The sequence below is a fragment of the Poecilia latipinna genome, unplaced genomic scaffold (assembly GCF_001443285.1).
Source record: "Poecilia latipinna isolate Pla-1442-1.1 unplaced genomic scaffold, P_latipinna-1.0 Scaffold832, whole genome shotgun sequence".
In the NCBI taxonomy this organism is placed as follows: Eukaryota; Metazoa; Chordata; class Actinopteri; order Cyprinodontiformes; family Poeciliidae; genus Poecilia; species Poecilia latipinna.
Window position 1 is genome coordinate 96320 of NW_015113448.1, and position 22316 is coordinate 118635.

Genomic DNA, 22316 nt, shown 5'->3' on the forward strand with positions numbered 1-22316 from the left:
CTGCGGTCAAAAACACTAACATTTGCTTGTTCTTTTTACTCACAGTAGTAAAAACACAGTTCGACATATTTGGCCGAGGTGTTTTTGGCCGGCGTAAATAACGTAGAGTTAAATCACAACCACCACTTCTTAAGAAGTGTTATTGCAGGGAAAGGGCTGGGGGTGATTATTTAAACAAGATTGCCATGACTTGATTGGAATCCAAAAACAGACCGTGCAAAGCAGACGATGCTTTCTAAAATATCTTCTGTATAAACCATACGGAACCAGATTTCGCCATAAAAACGGGACGCTTGGACGTCACGGCGTGTGCTGGAGGTCGGCAGAACGGAAGGCGTCGTCCCCGGGATGTTCTCCGGCAACTCGGCCGAGCTACTTCTGCAAGCAACAGGATCCTTTTGAGTGTCAGCAGCTGGCAGAGGCACATAATGCCAGGGAGAGGACAAAGATAAAGAGGGATCGGTTGGGAGGGATTTTATTTAATCTCAGCACCATTTATATTTAATAGCGTGCAGCTGCTTTGTTCTTTCTTTGATCATCGGCAGGCCAGGTTGACGGTAACCCCGCGGAATGCACGGACACAAAAGAGCATGTGTGCATGAATACGGGCAAAGAAGGACACTAATCACATGGTCTGTTCTTCCAATCATTTTTGGCTTTTGTCTTTTCACAATCCGTTGTGCCGGTCCCCTCTTATTACCGTTATGCAGCTTTTTGTTGCGCTTCAAACGAACATGCTCCTTCAAACCCGTCACCTAGGGCCAGGTTCAAGCCAAGTCACCAATTCACCTCATTACTGGGAGAGGTTTTTATTATTATTATTATTTATTTTTAAGCTGGATCCTGCTCTAAGCTAGTGCTCTGTCATGATCCCTTGCACTTTGAGCTTGCTGGTCATTTGTTTTTTTTTTGTTTTTTTTTGTATTCTGACCGCTCAGTTGTTTTGCTGTTGTTATCCGAGTGTCTCTATTGAGTATGTTAGTGAATCCTTTCATGCTCCGTTTGTTTTTTCTTGTTTTTACGGGTATTCGTTCTGTCATTTCTAACCTTTCCTCATCCGTCAGCTGCCACAACTTCGGTTCATCAGCTTCAATTGTTCCTTCAACCAGTAATCACGCTCTCCCCGTGCGTACTGTAAATAATTCGTGGGTTCGTTCAGTCTAAATATCCACTTTGGGATAATCTTGCCTGCCTCCTGCCGGGTTTTGACTCCTGCTGACCAACAGAATGTTAAATTTAAGTAGCTCGATTATGCATGAGGAGTTTGGAAAGCTGAATTTGCTTGAACATAACATTTCCTTCGCCACTTTCTTGTCGAACCTTCCCTTAAAGTGACAGTCACATCCAGGATACTATGTGTTTGTCCTGGCTTCTTTCTGCCACTTTTACTGGTGCAGACTTTTCAAAACAAGACTACAGCAGGCACATGTCTTCAGCCGTCAAAAGTGATGGAAACCTAAATCAGCTGCGACACAAACAAAAAGTAAACAAGAAGATAAGAAAAGAAAATACTTGCAGAGTGGAAGTAACACCTAGAGAAAAATAATTTCAAATTGTGTGATCGTTTGGAGACAAAATTGATGGATGCATTTGTTTAGCTGCACAGTCCTATGTGATATGTTGATTTTTTTGCTTAGTAACAGTTGATTCAGTTTTGTTTTTTTTTGAGAAAAAAAAATAAATATTGTGGGTGCCATGCTTAAAACATCAGTTTTCATTTTAATTTGCATGACACAATCCAACATTTTTGAACATTAATAAAAAAAAAATCAATTTAGCACCTGAAAAAATATGTTATTGTCACTTCTTTCCCTGGTGTTTGTTTTTAATATCACTCATCAGGTTGAGAACCATTAAGACTTGCATCACTATTCTCAGCTTCTTTTAATATTGCTGGATGGTGTTATCAGATCTAGCTTTAAACAGTGTGTGCGACTCCAGATTGCAGCGCTGCTTAAAAAACACTCATCAGGATGATGCGTTCACAAACACCGACAGTTTGAAATGGCAAACATGAATTATATTTCAGCAGCTGTACAAGCCCCCCCGCCCCAAAAAAAAACAGAGCTTAAGGAAAAGGCAGACATAACACACAGCAAATGGAAAAATGATTAAGGTGTCTTGAAACAAAAAGTACCAAAGACTCTGTAAAATTGCACACCTCAGGATGTGTTTGAGGGAAGGACGAGACGACAGAAATAACACCTGAAACAGTTCGCTGCCTGCAATCCCTAATGCCAGACAGTGTAAGTAAAAAGTGCCAGCATTAAAGCAAAGTAAAAAAAAAGTAAAAAAAAAAAAGACTGTTTTAAACTTTTGTTGGATCTATTGGAGGTCTGGAAGAAAAAGATAGATATTAATTAACAGATGGATTCAAAGTATTTGTGTGAACCGCTGGGATTTTTTAAAGGCATTTTTTAATGAGTTCCCAAAATGTCCTGGTTTCACGATTGTGGAGGAAGGAGCTGAAATGGCACGTTCTTGTCATGTCAAACATAAGCGTCCTAGTCAGGCTTTTCTTCTATTTTTCTCAGTGATACCATCAGGCACACCATACACAGAGGCTGCAGTATTCAACGCAGTTGTCCCCGGTTCGATTCCCAGCACTGGACCATGTGCTGCCTCTTTTCCCAACCAGTACATAACTCTTTATGTTTTCACTTAGTATAAATATAAATCAGCTCGTCCCAGAGCCTGAATATAGCAGCTAGTTTAAGAAAGTCCAACACCAAAATTAAGGTATTCTGTCCTAAAATTACAGTGACACTGTCAAAGCGGTTCATGTAAGCCCAAACCTAGGAAGCTTTAACAAGCTTTCAATTAGAAACAACTTGTCAATGGAAACATTAAATAATTATTTGCACAGGACAATGAAAAAGGAGACGGTACTCTAATGACAATAGCGACTGTCTTGGAAAAACCCCCAATGAGAACAGATCATTTAGACAGACTAACATATTTCTAAAAAAAAAAATAAAATCAGAGTAGAAAGTCAAAATATGATAGTTGTTTATTGTTGTTTTATTGATTTTTTTTTTACTGCCTTTCTTGTCCTACTTCAGTCAAGGACCAGAAAACCTTTACATGATTGAAAGTTAACGTCTTACAAAGGAAGATCAGTGCGTCGAATCACATCCCACCTTCATATCTAATACAATTAGTCACTGACTTCAATGCAACCAACTACAAGTCTAATGATGGACTTTAAAATAACATTTGAACAAACTGGTATTATTGCGACTGGCATTGTATTTAGACAGTCAGACTCTGCCATGTCTCTCAGGTCAGCCATAAGCTTCAGCTAACTAGTGTGAATTTATTACTAAGCGACGTTACCCGCTGCAGAAGACATTAAGTCCCCATAACCATTTGAATACAACCTTATTACAAAAATGTACAACTATCCATTAAAGTGGTTTTTGATTGGTGAGTTTCAATTTTTTTTCTACCTTTTTGCCAGTTTTATGTGGTTAAATCTTCCTTAGGAAGACACATTGTGAAAAGATACGGTTGTTAGTAACATTACATACATTTGCACATATTTGTCATTAATGGAAAAGATCCAAGAAATAGATTTTTTTTCCCCCTTTCTGTTAATTAAGCTTCCTCCATGCCTCTGGCAGTCAATTGCCCTTTAGATCAGTGTAAGCAAAAAAATTTACTCTGGTAGATAATGAGTGTTTGGACCAGGTGAAGCAACACCATCATCATTATCACTTGGACTAGAGTCAATGCAAAACAAAATAAAGGTGCGACTGTGACTCGATTTATGTAATTGCTTAGACAACATTCACGTACATGCAGATTTTATTTAGGGGAATCCCAGTAAAATGGGCTGGACACAAATGCACATCGCAGATTCTTATTAGTTAAAAAAAAAAAATTAGTAATTTGTGTTTATGTCTCATATTGATAGTATTCAAAATATTTGAAAGTTTTCTGTTGTAACAAGAGAAAAACTTCAAGGGGTGCGAATATATTTGCGAGGCCCCGAATCTCTCACCGCCTTGCACTTGTCGCCAGGTCCACAGAGAATCCTCAGAACAAGAAATATGTGATATGAACACCAAAGCAACAATACAAGAAGAGCAAGATTGAGAAAAATAGATGGGGAAACTGTTGACGGAGAAAGCAGAGACGTGAAATGTCTGACAGAAGAGCAGAAAAGGGCATAAAAGAAAGTGAGAAAAACGAAGAGCGCGAAAGGGAGTGAAGGGCGGCAGATGATGCTGAGAGTTGTCCAGGCAGGGAGACGGGCAACTATCTGGTGGAGTTCTCTGTGTGGTTTCGACCCCTGGGGGGGGGCAAAACAGCAGAGGAGAATGAAGAGGAGCTCATTTGGTTCCTTCTGAAAGGAAAGGCCAAAGCTTCCAGGGACTGCGGCGGCTGTCACACAGCCTGCTGCGCGGGGATGGACTCAGAAGGCACGGCACACCCCAAAAACGAGCTAAATGGGAATCATGCAGCGAGCTGGGGACCAAAATATGTGGCTATAGAATCAGATGTTTAAAAAGTTGAAAGACAACAGATAGAGGCAGTAGAGGGACTGCTTTTCAAATCTGTTTTTTAATGCATTTTCTTTCTTTTTTCTTTTTTACCAGATCGCCTTAGAAATAACTGATAACTCTGACTGAAAACATGCCAAGTGTAGAAGACCCGTCTCCATTTTAAAGCAAAGTCAAATAAAAATGTGCTTGGGTGTTCTGAGAACGAGCCCCCATGCCTTATTGGCATCACTGATGGCTCAAATATTTTTTGTTTTGTGGTGTTAAATTGTGAGTGCCTCTAATGAGCTTTCCAGGCGGCTGCGTGTTATGTTTGAGGGGAGAATGTGTTATTTGGCTGTGCTTATCCAAGCAGAGTAGGTAATAAGAGCGTAATGGGGAAACAGTGGAGTTGAGATACTATAAAAGGAGGAGGAGGAGGTGGAGGAAGAGGAAGAGGGTTGGCTGGTTTGTCGGGATACACCGCTGAACTTTGTTTTACTGGGATCTCTAAGATGACGTCTACGTTTTCAAACACGTAAACGACGACGGGGGTGAAAAAGGGGCTCGTTTCGAAATGTGCACATTTAGACCTGAAGCTTAATGTTGGGAGCTTGTACTGGATTGGGCTTTTAGCGCACGCGGTAATGTCATGCAGGCAGTTCGGCACCCGCATAAATGTTTAAACCGGTTTTCACCTTGACACAGCTGCTGCTGCTGCTGCTGTAATGCAGGAGTTGGTCAAATATGACCGTTTAGCAGGTCGAGCTTGTAGAGTTGTGTTGATCTACATTTGTCACCGCTGTACAGGCAAAGAGAAACAATCCCTCAATATCGCTACGTTCATTTTTCAACAAGACCGCCAACCTTGACAAAACACACCTCGTCTACATAACACAAGTCACGAGCATTTCTGTCACAAGTGTGAAGGATTTGAAACTAAAACTAATATAAAAATGTGTTACCTAGGAAATGTACGTACATATATTAAAAAAAGAGGAGGAGGAGGTGGAGGAGGTATCTATCTATCTATCTATCTATCTATCTATCTATCTATCTATCTATCTATCTATCTATCTATCTATCTATCTATCTATATATATATGTTTTTATGAAAATTAATGCTTGTTTTGTGGATTTTGAGTTTCTCGTATCTAGAGCAGAGTAATATATACAACATCGGATTAACTTCTCGGATGCCGCATTTGGCAGAGTATCTTATATGAAGTTTGTTATTATTATTATAATAGAAAAGTGGCAGAACAGAGGGGAAAATATCTTTAAAGTCAACAGAAATCAAACAAAAACATAAAGCTAAGATTATTGGCTTTACAATATAAACACTGGACAACTTTAGAAATCAGTCTTATTGCTTTTTTTTTTCCTAGCTGTGAATTATGTTCAATTTTTTTTAAAGTGTTTTTGAGCCCCACTTTTTAACTTCACTGAAACATAAATGTCTTTGTGCGAACGTTTTACCCACGTTTCAGCCACATTTTCCTGTAGCACGGATTAATGTTCAAATTCATTTCGCTTGCGTAGGCAGCAGGCGTTACATGTCATCCATGTGACAGACTGCTGGTCTGTCCAGGTTCTCACCTAAACAGGACTCAGTGGGTTTAGATCATCTGTTACGTTGTATCTTTTTTTGTTGTTGTTTTTTTTACCAGTTTCATTTTGTATATTAGCTGTACTTAGAAACATCAGCAAACCTTTAGGTTTTACACGACAAACATCCTTTTGATAACCCAGATTTCTAATTTGCACGTTTTTTAGAGGTTTAAAATCTCATTCATTCTGTTATTTTATTTTTTTTTATTTTATTTTTTTTGCAGGTCACTCTACTTAAAAACGTAAACGTAAGCTGCATTCACGAAAAATGCATCATGATGTTGCTTGTAAGAGGAAAAAAAAAATAACATAACTTTTTGGTATTTTTAATTAATGAGCTGTTTCTCCACTGCTGGATACAGCTGTTAAGTGATTTATGTTCAATCTGTCAATTAATCTCATTTGCAGGAGACGATTTGAAGGCGTTGCTGTAGACTAATTATAAACCGCTACTCTTTGAAGAGAAATGAAGATTAGGCGTCATGTTTGTTTTTCTCATTCAAAAGGGGCATTTTATATTAGAGTAGCTTTCAAAAATTACTACAGCAGAAACGCAAAGAAAGACCGAATGGCGAAATAAGCATAAATATTGTCCCAAAACACTCAAAAAGGACTTTCCAAGAACAAACTCCAGATGCAAGAAACATTCAGGAGTCTTGCATCTATGCTATTTGAGACTGTATAGCTTAGAAACTATTTGTGTTATCACTCTTTTTCTTGCGAAAGAGGTTTTTAATCTCAAATGGGATTTTCCTGGTGAAATAAAGGTAAAAAAAAAATACTTGGATGCTCTATTTTACAGCAGATGTAACAAGAGTCAAAGAAATACTGCGAACTGGAGTGAGCTACTGTGAGCGTGAAAAAAAAAATGTGCTGAGAAAAGCTTTGGGTAAACTTCCCAAAAAGTTCAGAAACACCCAACCGCAAGGAAATTATAATTGAATTAGAAACTTAATGTCATTTGTTAGTTCAGCCCCCGTCAGCCATGGAAAAAGTAATACTGCCCACTAGTTTAGCCACTAAAAGTCACCTTAGAGATATCTCCCAGCTTTTAAATTAACAAAAAGAAAAATTATCCTCAATATGAACAGTTGGGGGTTGTTTCTACCAAAAAGCTATGAATATTATTTTCCTTTTTACCACTTTACCTAGAAGCTTCAAGCGGCAGCAGTAGGAACAAGAAGACAGTGTCTGCCCAACTCCCTCACTTTCTCGTGTTCTGGTTGCAAAAAATATCTCGGAATAACAAGAAAACTCTTGTCTGCTGCTTCTCTCCTATCACTCTTTCACACTCCAACTCCTTCTCTTTCTCTGTCCTTCCAGCACTACTCCTCCTCCCATAGTGTCACAGTCCATATGGTGCTGCAACACTGTTGGTCTCCTGTGGCCACACTTCCCACGATGCATCTGTGGCTCTGGGCTTTCGATGGAGCCGATAGGCTGAGAGTACTGAGGTATCGACCAGCTATCGCCCGGTGTGAGGTCAGCTCGGTGCAGCACTGGAGTGTGTCCACTGACTTTCAGTCTATCATGGACTCTGCCAATCAATCCTCAATTTTCTGCTCTTACCTTTGCCTCTATAGAAGTATGTCCTCGTGTCGTATCCCTTTCTTTGCAGCACATTTCTCCCTTTGCGCTGTGCTGTCGAGTATTTTGTTCCCCGAATCGCCACGAGATTGATCCATTTCAGCTAATTTCTCTCACAGCCACACAAAGTGAGACATCGCTGGTAGGTTTTTGTCCTTTCAGGCTGCAGCAACAGTATTCCGCAAGGAACATTGACATTTTTTAAACGAATATTTTTATTATTATGATTATTTGTGAGCTGTGTTTCAGTGGTTTTCTACTATGCTCCACATTGTTGTGTTGCTGTGAGCTGGCTTCCTCTCCTGTCTGTTTCCATACAGAGAAAACAGAGCTTAGCAGAGATCAATCCCATTGAGTCTGACTCTTTTCACCAGCCAAGGATCGATACGTTCTGTTTCATGTCCCGTCCCCTCCCCTCCTCCTTTTGCAAAGTACACACAGGAACGCATGTACATGCAGACACACACAGGGACAGTCTAAAGACATGGCTAAGGGAGCTGACCCAACCCTTCAGAGATGACCTATCGGCCTATCGGCTAACTTGCTCACCGGGGGATACAAAAGTTCATTATGACAGCTTTGCTAGTGCTAAATATCTGCTTTAGGCCTCACGCTAAAATACAGTAGGAAATCTGATTGTTTTTGCAGCTGACTAAGACGTGCTGACTTCAGAGAAAATAGGGGTTCAACCATCTTATCGTGTGAGTCAAGATGTTCTTAAGATTTGACAGAACAAAATTACTAAAACTTGTTTATCGACACACGGTGGAATAAACAATTTATACCGACAAGCATTGACGGTATAAGAAATTATTTTTTTTAATGGAAGCTGCTACAATCCATTAGTTTGCATTTTATTTTACCAGACTTCTTTGTGCTTATGCGAATATGTTTTGCTTGAAAACCTCTCCTTTATGCTTTTGGATATTTTTGTAATGACTTGGTACACTATAACATATTTTTTTAAAATAAACTGCCGTTAGAGGAAGATTTTAGTGTTGCTTCAAATGGGTCATTAATAGGTTAGCTAGGTTAGCTTAGCATGCATTTTCCACCATTTATACCCATGTCACGCTGATGCACATCTACTTTGTTTCCATAGCAACTGCATTGCTCTGTGTAAATTATGCTCCAGCATTTATACAAATCTGCCAATGTGGCGCATGTAAACTGATTGCCAGCCTGGCTACCAGAGATCTTTTGGAGATGCAGAAAGACTCTCTGGTGCAAATACTGCAACTCAGAGATGCCATGGACATCACACGAATCCACAGGTACCACTGGGACGACATGTAAGGAAGTGCTGCCCAAAGGTCCTGCCCATATATTTCTCTAGATATGCAGGAGCTTCCTTCAACCAGGTATGCCAAATACTTGATGTGGCAAACATAATAACTATTTGACCTCTTGATTATGCTCATAAAGCGCTCATTCTTCATGCTTGTACGTCATACATTCATAAAGTATGAAAAGAAGAAGAAAAAAAATAGCATTGGTTGATACCTTAGTCTTTGCAGTGACACTGCAAAGATTTTCAGCCCTTCATCCCGATATACACCCCATTAAAAGGATTGAAAGCATCTGACTTAAAATTGACTTCATGCTTCATTTTTTACATTTAGACACAGGTAGAATATTATTTTACTTACACCGATTTACATGGAAAGATAAGAAGCAGCATGACAGCAACTTCAAATCTGAGTGCACTGGGTAATCTGTTGCTTTTCAATGAAATTATCATATTTTAATATTTTCTATATGTTTTCCATGTGTAGACATAATGTATGTTACATACTGGCACCATATTGTATCCTGAATTCAAAAAGTTTACGGGCAACACTAAGAAAGTTGCTGGCGATGGGAAACTTATAGACATTTCAGTAGAATAAACAGAGCGTCCCAATTAAGTTTCTGGCAATGCATATCGAACTGGCTTTTAAATAGCAAAAAAACAAGCTCTGTCACCATGTAATACCTTCAGTCCAGCACAGTTAGGATTAAGCTTCTTATCTGACTGCGCAATTATGCATTTCAGATGGATTATTTGCTCCGCAGACCCACCTTGCCTGGAGTACTCATCAGACTCGTGGTGTACCAAATCTGTCACGCAGCCGCCATAGTGAAGCCTCTGCTCATGATCGAAGGCCTTCAGCGTCTCGCTGGAGCTGTACGACTTCTGGGTGGGCACGCGGCGCTCGTCTGCATCGAGCGAGGAGGTGTTGTACTGGGAGTCTTTGGAGCAGCGGCTCCTGGTGAGGGAGCGATTACTCCGGTCTTTTAGATCCATGCTGATGCTGGGTTAAGTACGGCGATCCTCTGGGGTAAACGCTGCAGCGAGGGAGGGAAGCGTCAGCGTCGGGGGAGGGGGTAGAGAGGCCTCCTAAAGTGCCCCCCCCACAGAGTCCGCTGATATTTCGGTCACCTGAAAAACAAAGGTAGGAGGGGGAAGCGGAAAGAGCAGAGGAGCGAAAAGTTAGAGTAAAATTAACAGAGGTTCCGCCGTGACTCACTCTTGCCTTCCACTCCCAGCGGACCCCACAGGGAGAGTTAGGTAAGAGGGAGCACTACGAATGGACATTTGAGCAACCGGGCAAATATACAACACATTGGAGTATTGACGCAGGATAAGTAAGGCTATTGTGGGGAGAAACAGAGCTGCCAGCCCTGTGGTCCACAGAGATACTCAGCCATCGACCGTGCTGATGAAAAATAGTCATCTGGCACACAAATCTATTCCATAAAAACAGTGAGCGACTCAAACACAGTCCAGTCAGCCCGAACTGAAGGAAGCCATGCACAAATTTCCACGAAAGCGGCTGAAAAAGACCGGGCGGTGTGACGACGACGCAGACAGATAATCTGCATCGGAAGAAGGTAAAGGCCAAAGAAAGAGAAACGCTGCCGGATGCAAAACGCAGGATGGAAGGGGAGGAGAAATGACTTAAGGGCATTGGAAGTCTCTCCCTCATTATCAGAGTGAGAATGGATCTGGCTCCCTTAGAGCCTGTAAGGGATAATCAAACACACCCAAATGCACGCACTCACACAAACAGCACACAACAAAAACAAACACACACACACACACACACACACACACACACACACAGTGACGTGTATTTAAAGATCTGCACAGAAAATGGTGTCACCTGAACTCTCCGCGGCCTACATCCCGACTTGCAAAGACATGCCTGTTTTTTTGTGTTTTTTTTTTTGCAATTACCTCAGCACTTATTGTTTGATCTGTTCGCTCTAGCAACGCCAGCAACCATTTAATTTCTAAAACCATATCATTTATGAATGCAGGCTATAAATGAACATGATGCTAATAAACCATGATACTTCGTCGAACAGCCTTGAGCAGTGCAATACGCTCGGGAGCCGAAGTTCAAAGAACAACAGCGCGAGAACCAGCTGAAATTGACAGGAACACTTCCAGCGGCTGCCGGGATTTGATATTCACGGCAATAAATAGGTCATTCACGGTTCTATTACTTGAGGCTGAGGAAAGTCTGGTCCACCCACTGCATTAGAGCCGAGCATTGTGTTTTCAATCTCTCAATGCTTCTCGGTCTGGACGGCACTCAGCACATATCAGAGCGGGAGAGGGCATTTCTGAAGAACAGCCATCAGCTGATTTTGAATATGTTATGTTGCTAATTGCACACTCCAATGGGAGAAGAACAAGAGCGGAGACAAAAAGAAGAAGAAGAAGAAAAAAAGGGAGGTTTTAGTATGTGAGTCAATCTATTCTATGAGGGCTCATTTTAAAATGCTTGGAAGGTACTATTGAAAAGTGCCCTGCTATGTCCATTGATTAACAGTAGGTATTAAGTCTCATAAAGAGCTCATTATTCTCGGGCATCCATCACACAGGCTATTAGGAGTTCAACCTTAATGTGTTTGTACCTTGTATGGAGGACGAGGAAATAGAGTGGGATACAGGCTCAGGAAATGCGGAGACACTTTGACTGGTAATATCCAAACAACGGACGAGAGTACATAGAAGAGCCGCCGCGATGGTCAGCGGTTGTATGTTGGGGGAATAATTCGTTTTGGCTGTTTTAAAGTGTTGGTTTAAACTCTGGGGAAACAACACGAGCTCATGTTTAACAGTAAAATAAGCTTGCAGCTTGAGCTCGTTTCCCAAAAGTGCAAGAAATCGACTGGTTGCATTATTCAGCTTGATGGCAATTGGATTGTTTGGACTACAAAATGACAATTGTTCTCAGTAGTGTTATAACTGATTTATGACAGGATTTTAATTCCTTACACGCCCATCAATATTAGAGGCACAGTGGCAACCTCAGTGCAATCCTCGATAGAGGAGGACAATGAGAATCGGCTGCACACACATGCATACACACGCATACACACGCATACACACGCATACACATGCATACACACGCATACACATGCATACACACGCATACACACGCATACACACGCATACACACGCATACACACGCATACACACGCATACACATGCCCTCAGCAAGCATGTCCTTCTCCAGGAACACTAAGTGTTTTTAGATCTTTAGATTTAGATTTTTTTTTTTTTGGTTTTATGGAAATAAGGATGGACTTCAATGATGAGTAGAAGATGGTGGATGGCTTGTGAAAGTCGACCCAAAGAAACAAAAATACCACTGAGTTCTCCCACTTGGTCAACAAAGATGACTTATTTACGGCTACAACTACACATGCGGCATGTAAACAAGGACCTTAACAATGTTCTGTTTGGACAGCGAAGAGGTTGGTCTCCTGCGAAACCTTTACCTTAATATTTGATATCGGATCTGATGGAGCAATGACAGCGGGGAGACGACCGCTATTTATTGGTCATAGCAGAATTTTGTTCAAATGGACAGCTTAGTCACACTGGAGACACGCCGCTGTCCAAAAAGTCATAATTGCTTAGGCGAATCCTCTGCTTCACTGAGAATCAAAAGTCTTGGAAAGCTGCTGCACAGGTTTGTTTTTATGCATATTTTTAAATATATAAACTGATAACAAATGACTTGTTACTTGTTAAAAACAGGGAAACTGTTGAAACATTTACGGCCAGCCACATTTTACAAGAGCTGCAGCTGTACTATGTTCCCTCTGGGAAAAAACCCCGTTTGTCCTGATTACGCCGAGAATCGATGAATTGGTTTCTGAAGCCTGGGAGAAATGACCAGATCCCAACACTATTCTGAGGCAAAATTGATCTTAGATATTTCCAAAAGACCAGCAATTGCTTGACCTGGCCTGAACGAGAGCACGACAAACACGTCAACTTGTGTTTGTCGCACGCTGGGTGTGTTAGCTAGCTGGGACAGTTTACCCTGGTTTTGTCAGATACACTGCAGTTAAGCATGAGAAAGAAACCTGCCAAATTTATTTCAATACATAAACTTAGCAAAAAAAAAAAATTGAGAGTATTGTAAGCTGCCAAGCCAAGCAACATGGTTTGATGAAGCAATTAATTCAATAAAAAAAAATAAAAACAAAACAATCTTACGTCATCCGAGATAGCGCACTCATTTTTCTTTCAACCACAACATCAACAATACTTATTAAAACATTTATAATATGGCTACTGCCCGCTGCATGCTACTCTGACTGATTTGTATATGAGTCTGGTTGCTGGTGGATTATTGTCTATTTCTATTTTCTTTTTATTGATCTTCTGTGTGGGCGGCTAAAGTGACAGCACTTTAGTCCAAAGCTAATTCCCCCAAAGGGACTGTAAAATAGCCTATATATTGTATATCCTTTACAATGCAAACATATTTCATTTTAATGTTGTTTTCACAATGACTATTCCATAAATATTAATTGATTTATTGTTTTTTTCCACTAAAGCAGCAGCAAAACAACCCAGTTCCTAGCACTGCTGCCATTTTAAGGCAGAGGACTCTTATAGGAAGCCTTTGTTTGTTGTAGCTGTGAGGGATTGATAGGGAGGACCCTAATGCAAGTAAGGCTCCAAAGGCAGGTGGATAATGGTGAAACTGACTGCTCTGACATGGGGAAAAATGAAACCTAGTACTATTTATATAGAGGACTGTAAAGGACTGACACCAGGCCGGACTGGCGTGATAACAAGGAACCTGGAACCTTGTGCGCAGGAAGCACAAACCAAAGCAAAAACTGGCATTTCCATGGAACAGTAGCAAAGAAACCCTCAAAAATAAACTTTTCTAAACCGAGCAGCAAAGAAAAAGCATAGGAGTACATTTTAGGATTTATCGTAAAGGACATAGACTGTACACATAAACATCCAGGTAAACCGTTTAATTGTAGATTTGCTCCTCAGCGTGATTGAAAAACAAGATGAAAACTTAAGAGATCACAATAATCGGCTGTCAAAAATGGTCAGTACAAAATAACCAGAAGTGCAACGGCACTCGTCTTTATTGTTCGTTTCACACACACACACACACAGAAAAGTTTAGAAAAGCTTACACATGAAAAACGAAACAAAAAGAACCGAAAGAAATACTTTAAAGGTCCACCTTTGAAAAGATTGTTTAAGATGGCAACCCAGTGGGTTGTGATGAAACACACACTTTGTTGTGTATGTTTTACTTTTTCTTTCATTCTTTCTAATGTCACTTTTTTCTTACCTTCGTCAAGGTTTTATTTTATGCTTTCAAGTCTTGATCCTGGGTGAGATAGTCCAAAAACTTAATAGCCTTTTCTCAACTATTTTAGCCGCATGTCTCAACTCTTGTTCGTCTGAAGGTCCACCGGAGCCCACGGCCAGCTTTCCATTTCCCATAATGCTGGCGATATCTCTCCTGATCATCACACTGGGCGTTTATCATGTATCACTCGCTCTCATTTGCACAAATTACACAACACACTTTACTGTCGCGCTACCTGTCGGCTACACACGTACTCATCTAACGATCCGGACAGCAACGGCTGGCAGATGGACAAACAGATCTGCCACGGAAACGGCGCACAAACATCCGGCCGAGCTCACAGGTAGTTTCCTTGACGGCTGAGGAAAGAGTCGCACGAAGGAGAAAAGAAACCATAAAGTGACCGTGAAACACGGGCAGAATGAGAAATGTAATCGTACGGTGACGGAGAGAACGAGGAATTCATTTTCAGAATTACACAGGTGAGGTTTGGAGAAGATAATGACCTTTTTCTTTTTCTTCAAATAAAGGCTGTAGACGACGTGATGAAAACACAGTGTCAGTTCGCTGTAACTACAACTCGTATTCGGTTCATAGGAAGTTAATGACATAACAGGATTATAGAGCTTCAGACAAGATGGGTTTTTTTTTCCCCTTTCAACTCAAGCTGGATTGGGAAATAAAACAGGATTTCATAGGAAAACTGATTTTTGAAGGTTTTATAAGACACATACAGTAGATGTATGTTTTTCTCCATGCTTTGAATTTATGTACACCATTTAATTAATGATTATTCAATATAAATTAGATTGCATTAAAAATCAGGGGTGCGAGGGAAATGAAAAATTCAACTGCATATTTCATGCTCACTAAAATAATGTCAAAGGGAGGCTTCACACAGGGAGAGGAGCATCTCTCAAATACGTGCATTGGTGCATTTATGGCTCAACATTGCCTCAGGTATTTTGTGTTTTATTGCATCATGCCTCCAATCTGCCTGAAGTCACTGCAGAGGCACCCAGCTCTGGGGAGGATGCTGATCGTAATCAACCGGGCCTAGCTCCGCATATTATTGCACTGCATTTGTAATGGTTACATGTACATTGGCATTACACCCAAATACAATTAACTGCAAAAGATCTCACACCCAGCCACTGCTCTCATTTTTTATCTTTTGCAATTAAATGAGCACGAAGAGGACGTGGGAGCGCGGGCATCGATGGAGCTCAGGGGGCATCACACTGTGGGACACTTCCTGTCCAGATGACTCCCAACTGCAGCCAACTTGGAGGATGCTCCAACAGCATTTAGTCACTCTCAACATACGGTAGTACAGAACCACCTACCCTGAATTCTCACAGACAAAGCAAAGAAGACAAAGCAACGGTGATATGACTTAGAAATAAATAACTGAAGGACATTTCTGGACAGATTTTCATCTGTCTGTGCCGTCTTGACAACTTTTGTCTATTAGAGTCTAACTGGAGCCTGAAGTACAAACAGTCTGAGGCTTTTCAGCAAAACTTAAAAACGGTAATTTAAAAAGGTAATGCTAAGAGGCAAGAGCGACAAGTAAACGTGATCTGTCTGTGCAGGAGCGTAGAACAACAACAGGCTCTATCTATATCACAGTGTTTTAACCAATCATGTTTGTTGGTGTATCTAAAAATGAGTCTTCAGTGGATCTAAGCATACATGACTTAAAAGAAATGTGTGAAACATCAAGTCCTTCAATGTCTACAAAGTGTGTGTGTTGTTTATGATGTGCCGCTGAAGGGAGCACAACGTAAAGGGGGTTCATAGCCTCAGGATCTCAGTTTTCTTCTTTTCTGATCCCCTTGGGATGGATTTCAACTCCATATAGTTTATATACACAGTAGTGGCCCCATGTGGTCGTAAATCATAAGCAGAATTAATAAGAAAAAGGATAAAATCTGCAAACTTCAAACATCCGGCTTAGAAAGTAAATCTTCATCAGCACAGACAGAGAGTTTGCATATCACAGCATGAGATTATGAATAGTATCATCTGGTCAGGTGTGCCATATTTGTGAAGCATTACATACATTTCACAACGTCTCATATGTGTCATTCAAAGCTGCATTTTTCATTAGTCTTTTTTTGTTTTACATAATTGATCATGTAGTAAAAGTTATAATATTAGATGCATAGAAAATGCAATTCTGTAAAGATATTCACTTACTGGCTTGTATCTTTGTATTACATTGTTGCACAAGTAAGATACACAACAATTTGTTCTTTTTTTTCTTAACAGCATGCATGAAGTTAATCTATTATTTGGACAATTTTAAGTTGTCTCCTCGTTTGAAGTGTTTTAAATGACTTCTCTGTGAACTAGACGAGAGTTTAAAATCGTCCCGTGCAATATGAGGGTTCAAAAACAAGAGTCTGTAATGCAGCCCTTAAAGCCCTTACCTAGCTCATTTAATTTAATTGTAACAACAGCAAAAACAGCAACCAGCTAAAAAGACTGCAGGCTGCAAGCCTGCTAAAACACAGCGTGGAGCCTTTCCATCAGAAAATTCACCCATTCTTCCAAAACTCTGTCAACAGGAGATGAAATTGTTCATTTGAAAATCTTTTTTTTTTTTATATATATTTGTCCATGTTTCTTCTTTTATAATATGAATGAAATTTGTATTTGTATAGCAGAAAATAAAAAAAGTGGCCTTTTGAAAAACCAGGCCCTGTTATCAGAAATGACAAAATTGGAGCTCTGAAGTATTTGGCTTCAATTTTCTGCTGCTTCGTGTGTGTGCCCGTGTGTGTGTGTGTGCACACAGTCGCTCAAATTAAGTTGTTTACACAGTTTGTTCACAAAGACAAAGCCTGGAAGAGTCTGAATGACTGGGAGAAACAAAAGAGTAGACAGAGAGAGCTGTGCATGGAGAGGTCGCATGAGAATAGAGGGGAAAAAAAACCAAATGCTTGAATCAGACTTGTACTCAATTACAGATCATCAAAAAAAGTGGTGCGCATCTTGACTTCAGGAAAAAAACAAAACAAAACAAAAAAACACCCAACTGAGAGTACAAATATAGTCGAGATTAAAATATTTGTCAAACGGTTCAAGCTGGAATCCAGTTACACATTTAGATTTGCAAACAAAGGCAGCATCCACTTCACTTTACTTCCCCTCTTAACATGTAAATCCTTATCCATTTTACACTAATGTAGAATGTAGAAGGAATAATTTACTTTTAATTGCCAAAAGTATCATTTATACTCGAAAGCAAGGGTTGTGGTGGCATTCCAGGTATATCTCTTTAAAGACATACAGTTCAAAGAGAATTAATGTCTTATTTCTAGCTAAATAATTGCTCTCTGAACCCAGTTATTTCCTGCATAGCACACAGTTCACTCCGCCCCATGTGAGCTTTGTTTTTCCCCTCGGCTCTGAATAAAAAGTGTTCCTTTTTCCGCAAGAGTCATACATCACGCAATCTCCTCTGAAAGTGCATCCATGTATCCTTACACACGCAAGGCAGGGCAAAGGGATGGCGAAGGGAAACGTGTGAATGGCTTGAATTCAGCTGGAAACCGACTTCCATTCTGGACCCAAGAGCTTCTGTGAGCCAAAGCCCGAGGAGAGCAAAGGGCAGGAAACATTTCATCTGTCTCTCTTCCACACATCTAACCAAATACCTTACAGATGAAAAAATAAAAATAAATCCGCTCATACAGACGTGTCATCTATCACTTTACGCTAACTCTCTAACACATCCAGAGCTGTCGATTTGTTCTCATAATTCCTGCATTGGCAGAGTTCAATTATTCCATGCAGCCTGGGTTTAAATGTCAAAGAGTGCCATAATGTGCAGAAAACCATGCCAAACTTCCCATCCTATTTTTAGCTTCTTGTTAGCAAGTGAGCACATAATAACTGTGTGGACACTTTTTTTTTTTTCCCCCTTTTACAAATTAGGGTTCCTTTCATCTGCACTGGCACAACAATAAGGTCACTCTAAATATAAAACAAGATGCAACGCTGTGTAATGGAACCAGTTCTAATAAGTTTTGTGTCCCTGAGCGTTGTTATGCTTCCAAAGAATGGAAGAACAATAGCTTAGCTCCAATTCACAGCTGAAAAGTTAATGGAACATGACTTGTTAGTTCCCCCCATCGTTCTTTTTCTTCTTATTCTTCTAATTATAGCCTTTTGGAAGAGTATTAGACCTTGATTTTTTCCAGAGTTTGTAATAGCAAAAGTAGCACATCATTTTGAAGTTTAAAGTCTGTATGTATTCAACCCCCTAGTCCCTAAATAATCTAAAAGCAACCTAATAAGCCAATAAGAGCTACCTGCTTTTAATATAATTTCTGTCTGAAGGCAGCTGGTTTTTGAAAGGTTGAAGTATAAAACAATATGCAAAGCTTTGAGCATCACAAAGAGCACATGTCCAGTCCATCATCTGAAAATGTAAGCGGCCTGACCCAACTACGAACCACGTGTCTCTCCACGCGCTCTAACTGTACAAACAAGGAAAAACACGCAAGAAAGTATCTCCTTTAATGGAAAAATAATAAAGGAAGAAAAGTGAATTTAATGAATTTAAAATTCTCAATTTAAGTTTTTTGGGAGAGCTGAGTACAACTGAATGCCATACTGTTCAGAAATGTATTTGTATGAAGAAAACATATAAAAATAAAATAATGCACAATTGCCACATTGTGTCGTTTTGACACATAAAATGCATTACATTAATGGTTGTACCATTTCAAAGTATGAAAAGATCAGAGGGGTTCTAAAACTTTTGCAAGACGCGGCATTAACTGTATCCTTTATGCATCTATGCATCTGTCTTAGCTGTGCTGAGTATTGTACTTGAATAAGATGCTCAAGTCTGAACGCGGCGGTCATGAAGCACCGCTGAGGTCAACCAAGAGTGCAGGTTACGAGTCAGACATCCCAAGGTTTGCTTATGTGGCTCACGGTTACGGTCTCTGCAGGGAGCCGAGTGGATGAAAGCTGCCGCACGGATCGGGAGCCGTGAGCGGATCTTATCCACCTTCATTTCTCTCTCCCCCTTACGCCTCTCCCATCTCATCCCCTCATTTGCCGAGACGGAAATGAACGAAGGCAAGAATGGGAGGGTGTGGAGATGGGAGAAATCCATCCCTTTCTCCTCCTTGCTCTCGGTGCCTGTGTAATCTCCAGACTGGGCTGCAGAGTGCCACAGAGCCTCTGTTTATTAGACTAATCCTTAAATCCACATTCTGCAGGCCTCGCGAACGCCTCGCAGAGCTCTAATCTGACTCAAAACAAAGGGATTAGAGACGACAAGGTCCCTCTCTCTGTCTCCCTGCGTCTGCCAGAGTGCGCTCAGGGTGACGCACACATGTTCTAGGAAACACACTTGCACTGTTGCGTTACTTCTGCCTCCCTCTCTCTCTCATACCCACATTTGCTAAAGACTGATTGGCACATGCATGCAACCCCACACACACGCACGCACACGCAAACTTACTGTTAACACAAGCTGGCTGTAACAAGACAGGCAGTTAGAGCCAAAGTGCAAACAAACTGGGTAATTACACATAGCTCAAAAACTCATGGGAGAAATGACGGACAAGATGAGAATGAGCTGTGGGAATGGGACACGGCTGCAGCAGGGAGGATATAGTTGGAATAACCGAACAAACAAGCTTCCATTATGAAGTCGGCCTGTTGCAAAAAGCAGCTGAGGTGTGGAATTATTTTACTCACCAGCGAGAAATGCCAGAGGTCCACCTAAGGGGCAACTGGCTGTTACAGTTTTTACACAGAATAAAGTGCCAAGAAATCAATATTTGTCGAGTACTTATCTATATTAAAGGACCTACACACTAGCAGCGCGGCGCAGCTTAATATTTTTCCAAATTTACGCCTTAGCTCGGGCTTTTTCCAGAACCCATAAAGGCCCATTTCAGTCAGACGTCAAAGTTGGCGACAGGTTTACAAGAAACCGCTCGTCATCGACTTGGCACGGTTCCTGGCACGGTTTCTGTTACACTTCCATTTTGTTTAGTTTTTTCACGCAATACGTCGAAGCAATAATGTACAGAAAACACAATGAAATTGAGTTCACTCAATTCTTAATCCCTATTTTACTCTAATCTTTAGTAACACTGGCTCCGTTTTGCAAATGTAGCATGTAATAGTGTTGAGACGGCAGCTCAGTTTATTTTCTGGCTACTTTCACACGACGGTATTTTGGCATGTGATGAGAAAAGTTTTGAATTACTTTTTGTCTTTTTCAGTCAGACACAAAATACGGAGCAAGACAGAACAGCAGCCGGGTGTACGGTCGCAAACATCGTGCTGAACTTGGTCTGTCTTCTGCCAATTTAGAAGCGTAGCATCCAAGACAATCGTTTCAGTCAGGCAAACATTTAGCTTTCAAACAGCTAGCGTATATTAAAACAGAATCAAACAATCTGGTGTTCAAAGCTTAAACTAACCATGATCATCCATTTTTCAGTCAGGAATCAAATCTTGACATATAAATCAGAAAAGGTGTTTTTAACATGAGATCTGGAATGACAGGTAGGAGACGCTAACAGTCACTAGCCAAACAAGCTAAGAGCAAGGTTTCCTTCAACGTTTTAGACATTTTAACTCCAAATCTGCCTGACTATTGCGTTATGCTAGCGCTGTGTGTGTTACTCATTAATCCAAAGTGTGACTGAGACACCTATGAATGCAGATATCACTGACATGGAAGCCATTATTGATCTTCACAGAGGTGCTAGCATGAAATTACAAATATTTTAAGCTGGAGGTCCAGCTGTTAGTGGATTTTTTCCAACTTGGAATGCCAAAATTCCAACTTAAGGACAAATGGATTAGAAGCAGTGTCAGCGCTCACACACGCACACACACACACACACACACACACACACACACACACACACACACACACACACAGCAGGTACATCAGTAAATGTTAATGAGTGAGACATGTAGAAGCTGCATGTCTCACTCATGTAGTTTCTAAATCAGATATGTGTGTACGGTTATCTTTCTAAGTTACATTACTAATCCTCAAGTAGAATCGTTCTTTTGATGCAAATCTGAACATATTTTAAGCTTTTTTTTTTTTTTTTTTTTAAGAATGAGTTGATGCTGGCTAGCGCAGCCAGCACGCCGTGAAGCCAAGGAAAAACACCTGCTAGGTCCAAAACAGCCAAAAATCCTTTTAAAAATTTAATCAGCAGCAATAAATTTCTGTTTAGTCAAGATCAAAACCTCGTCATCATCTGCATTTTAGAGCTTCAGTATGATGTAAAAAAAAAAAAAGGAAAAAAAAATGTTTTTGAGCCATCTGCCACCCTGAAACTTACACCACGGCGGGAACACAACATTTTTGATGTATGCTTCAAATTACTAGAGAAAGATAAGTCTTGGTGACAGAAAAAATAAATAAATACATTTTCGTTAAGGCTCATCTGAGAATATTCAATCACAAAGCAGGAAGTGTGTTTTAACTTCAGCTATAAATGTGTGTAATACTCTAATTTTATTTCTAGCAACAATGTATTTGCTCTGATTATGTTGATATTCTCTCCACTCTCATCTGGCTGGGCTCCTCTCCTGGCATATGACCCTGTGGAGAACTAACTCGGTACAGTAAAAAGATGGACACATTTTTATATTCATTCAACCTCCTACATGTGATAGGTTCTTATTCAAGCAGGGGAAATATTTATTTAACATGTATTTTATATCGGAGAGCTTATCAAGAAATATTATGCAATCTGAGGATTCCTGGACTCCTCCAGCTGCTGCATTCAAACTTTTTGTAATTGTTGATTACCCGTGTGTCATTTGAATCAATAAGGTGGAAAATGGTAAGATTTTAAGCTACCATTTTTTTTCTTATCTTTATTTTTGCCCACCCATGTAGTTACATACATGCTATGATTTCTGCAGCAGTTTTTGTAAAGTTGCCTTTAATGGTAACTTCGTCATAATGCATAGAACAGATGGAGACGCTTTTGAA

General features: G+C 40.3%; 1 protein-coding gene across 2 annotated transcripts in view; it reads right to left on the minus strand.

Annotated features, from left to right (window-relative positions):
- Window positions 1-22316, minus strand: part of LOC106956605 (teneurin-2-like) — a 108456-nt gene that overhangs the window by 27066 nt on the left and 59074 nt on the right. For both annotated transcript variants that reach the window (XM_015047554.1, XM_015047555.1), the window contains exon 2: window positions 9744-10104. In XM_015047554.1, coding sequence (XP_014903040.1) covers window positions 9744-9969 — 226 coding nt within the window. In that variant the 5' untranslated portion in view covers window positions 9970-10104. The remainder of the gene's footprint in view (window positions 1-9743; window positions 10105-22316) is intronic.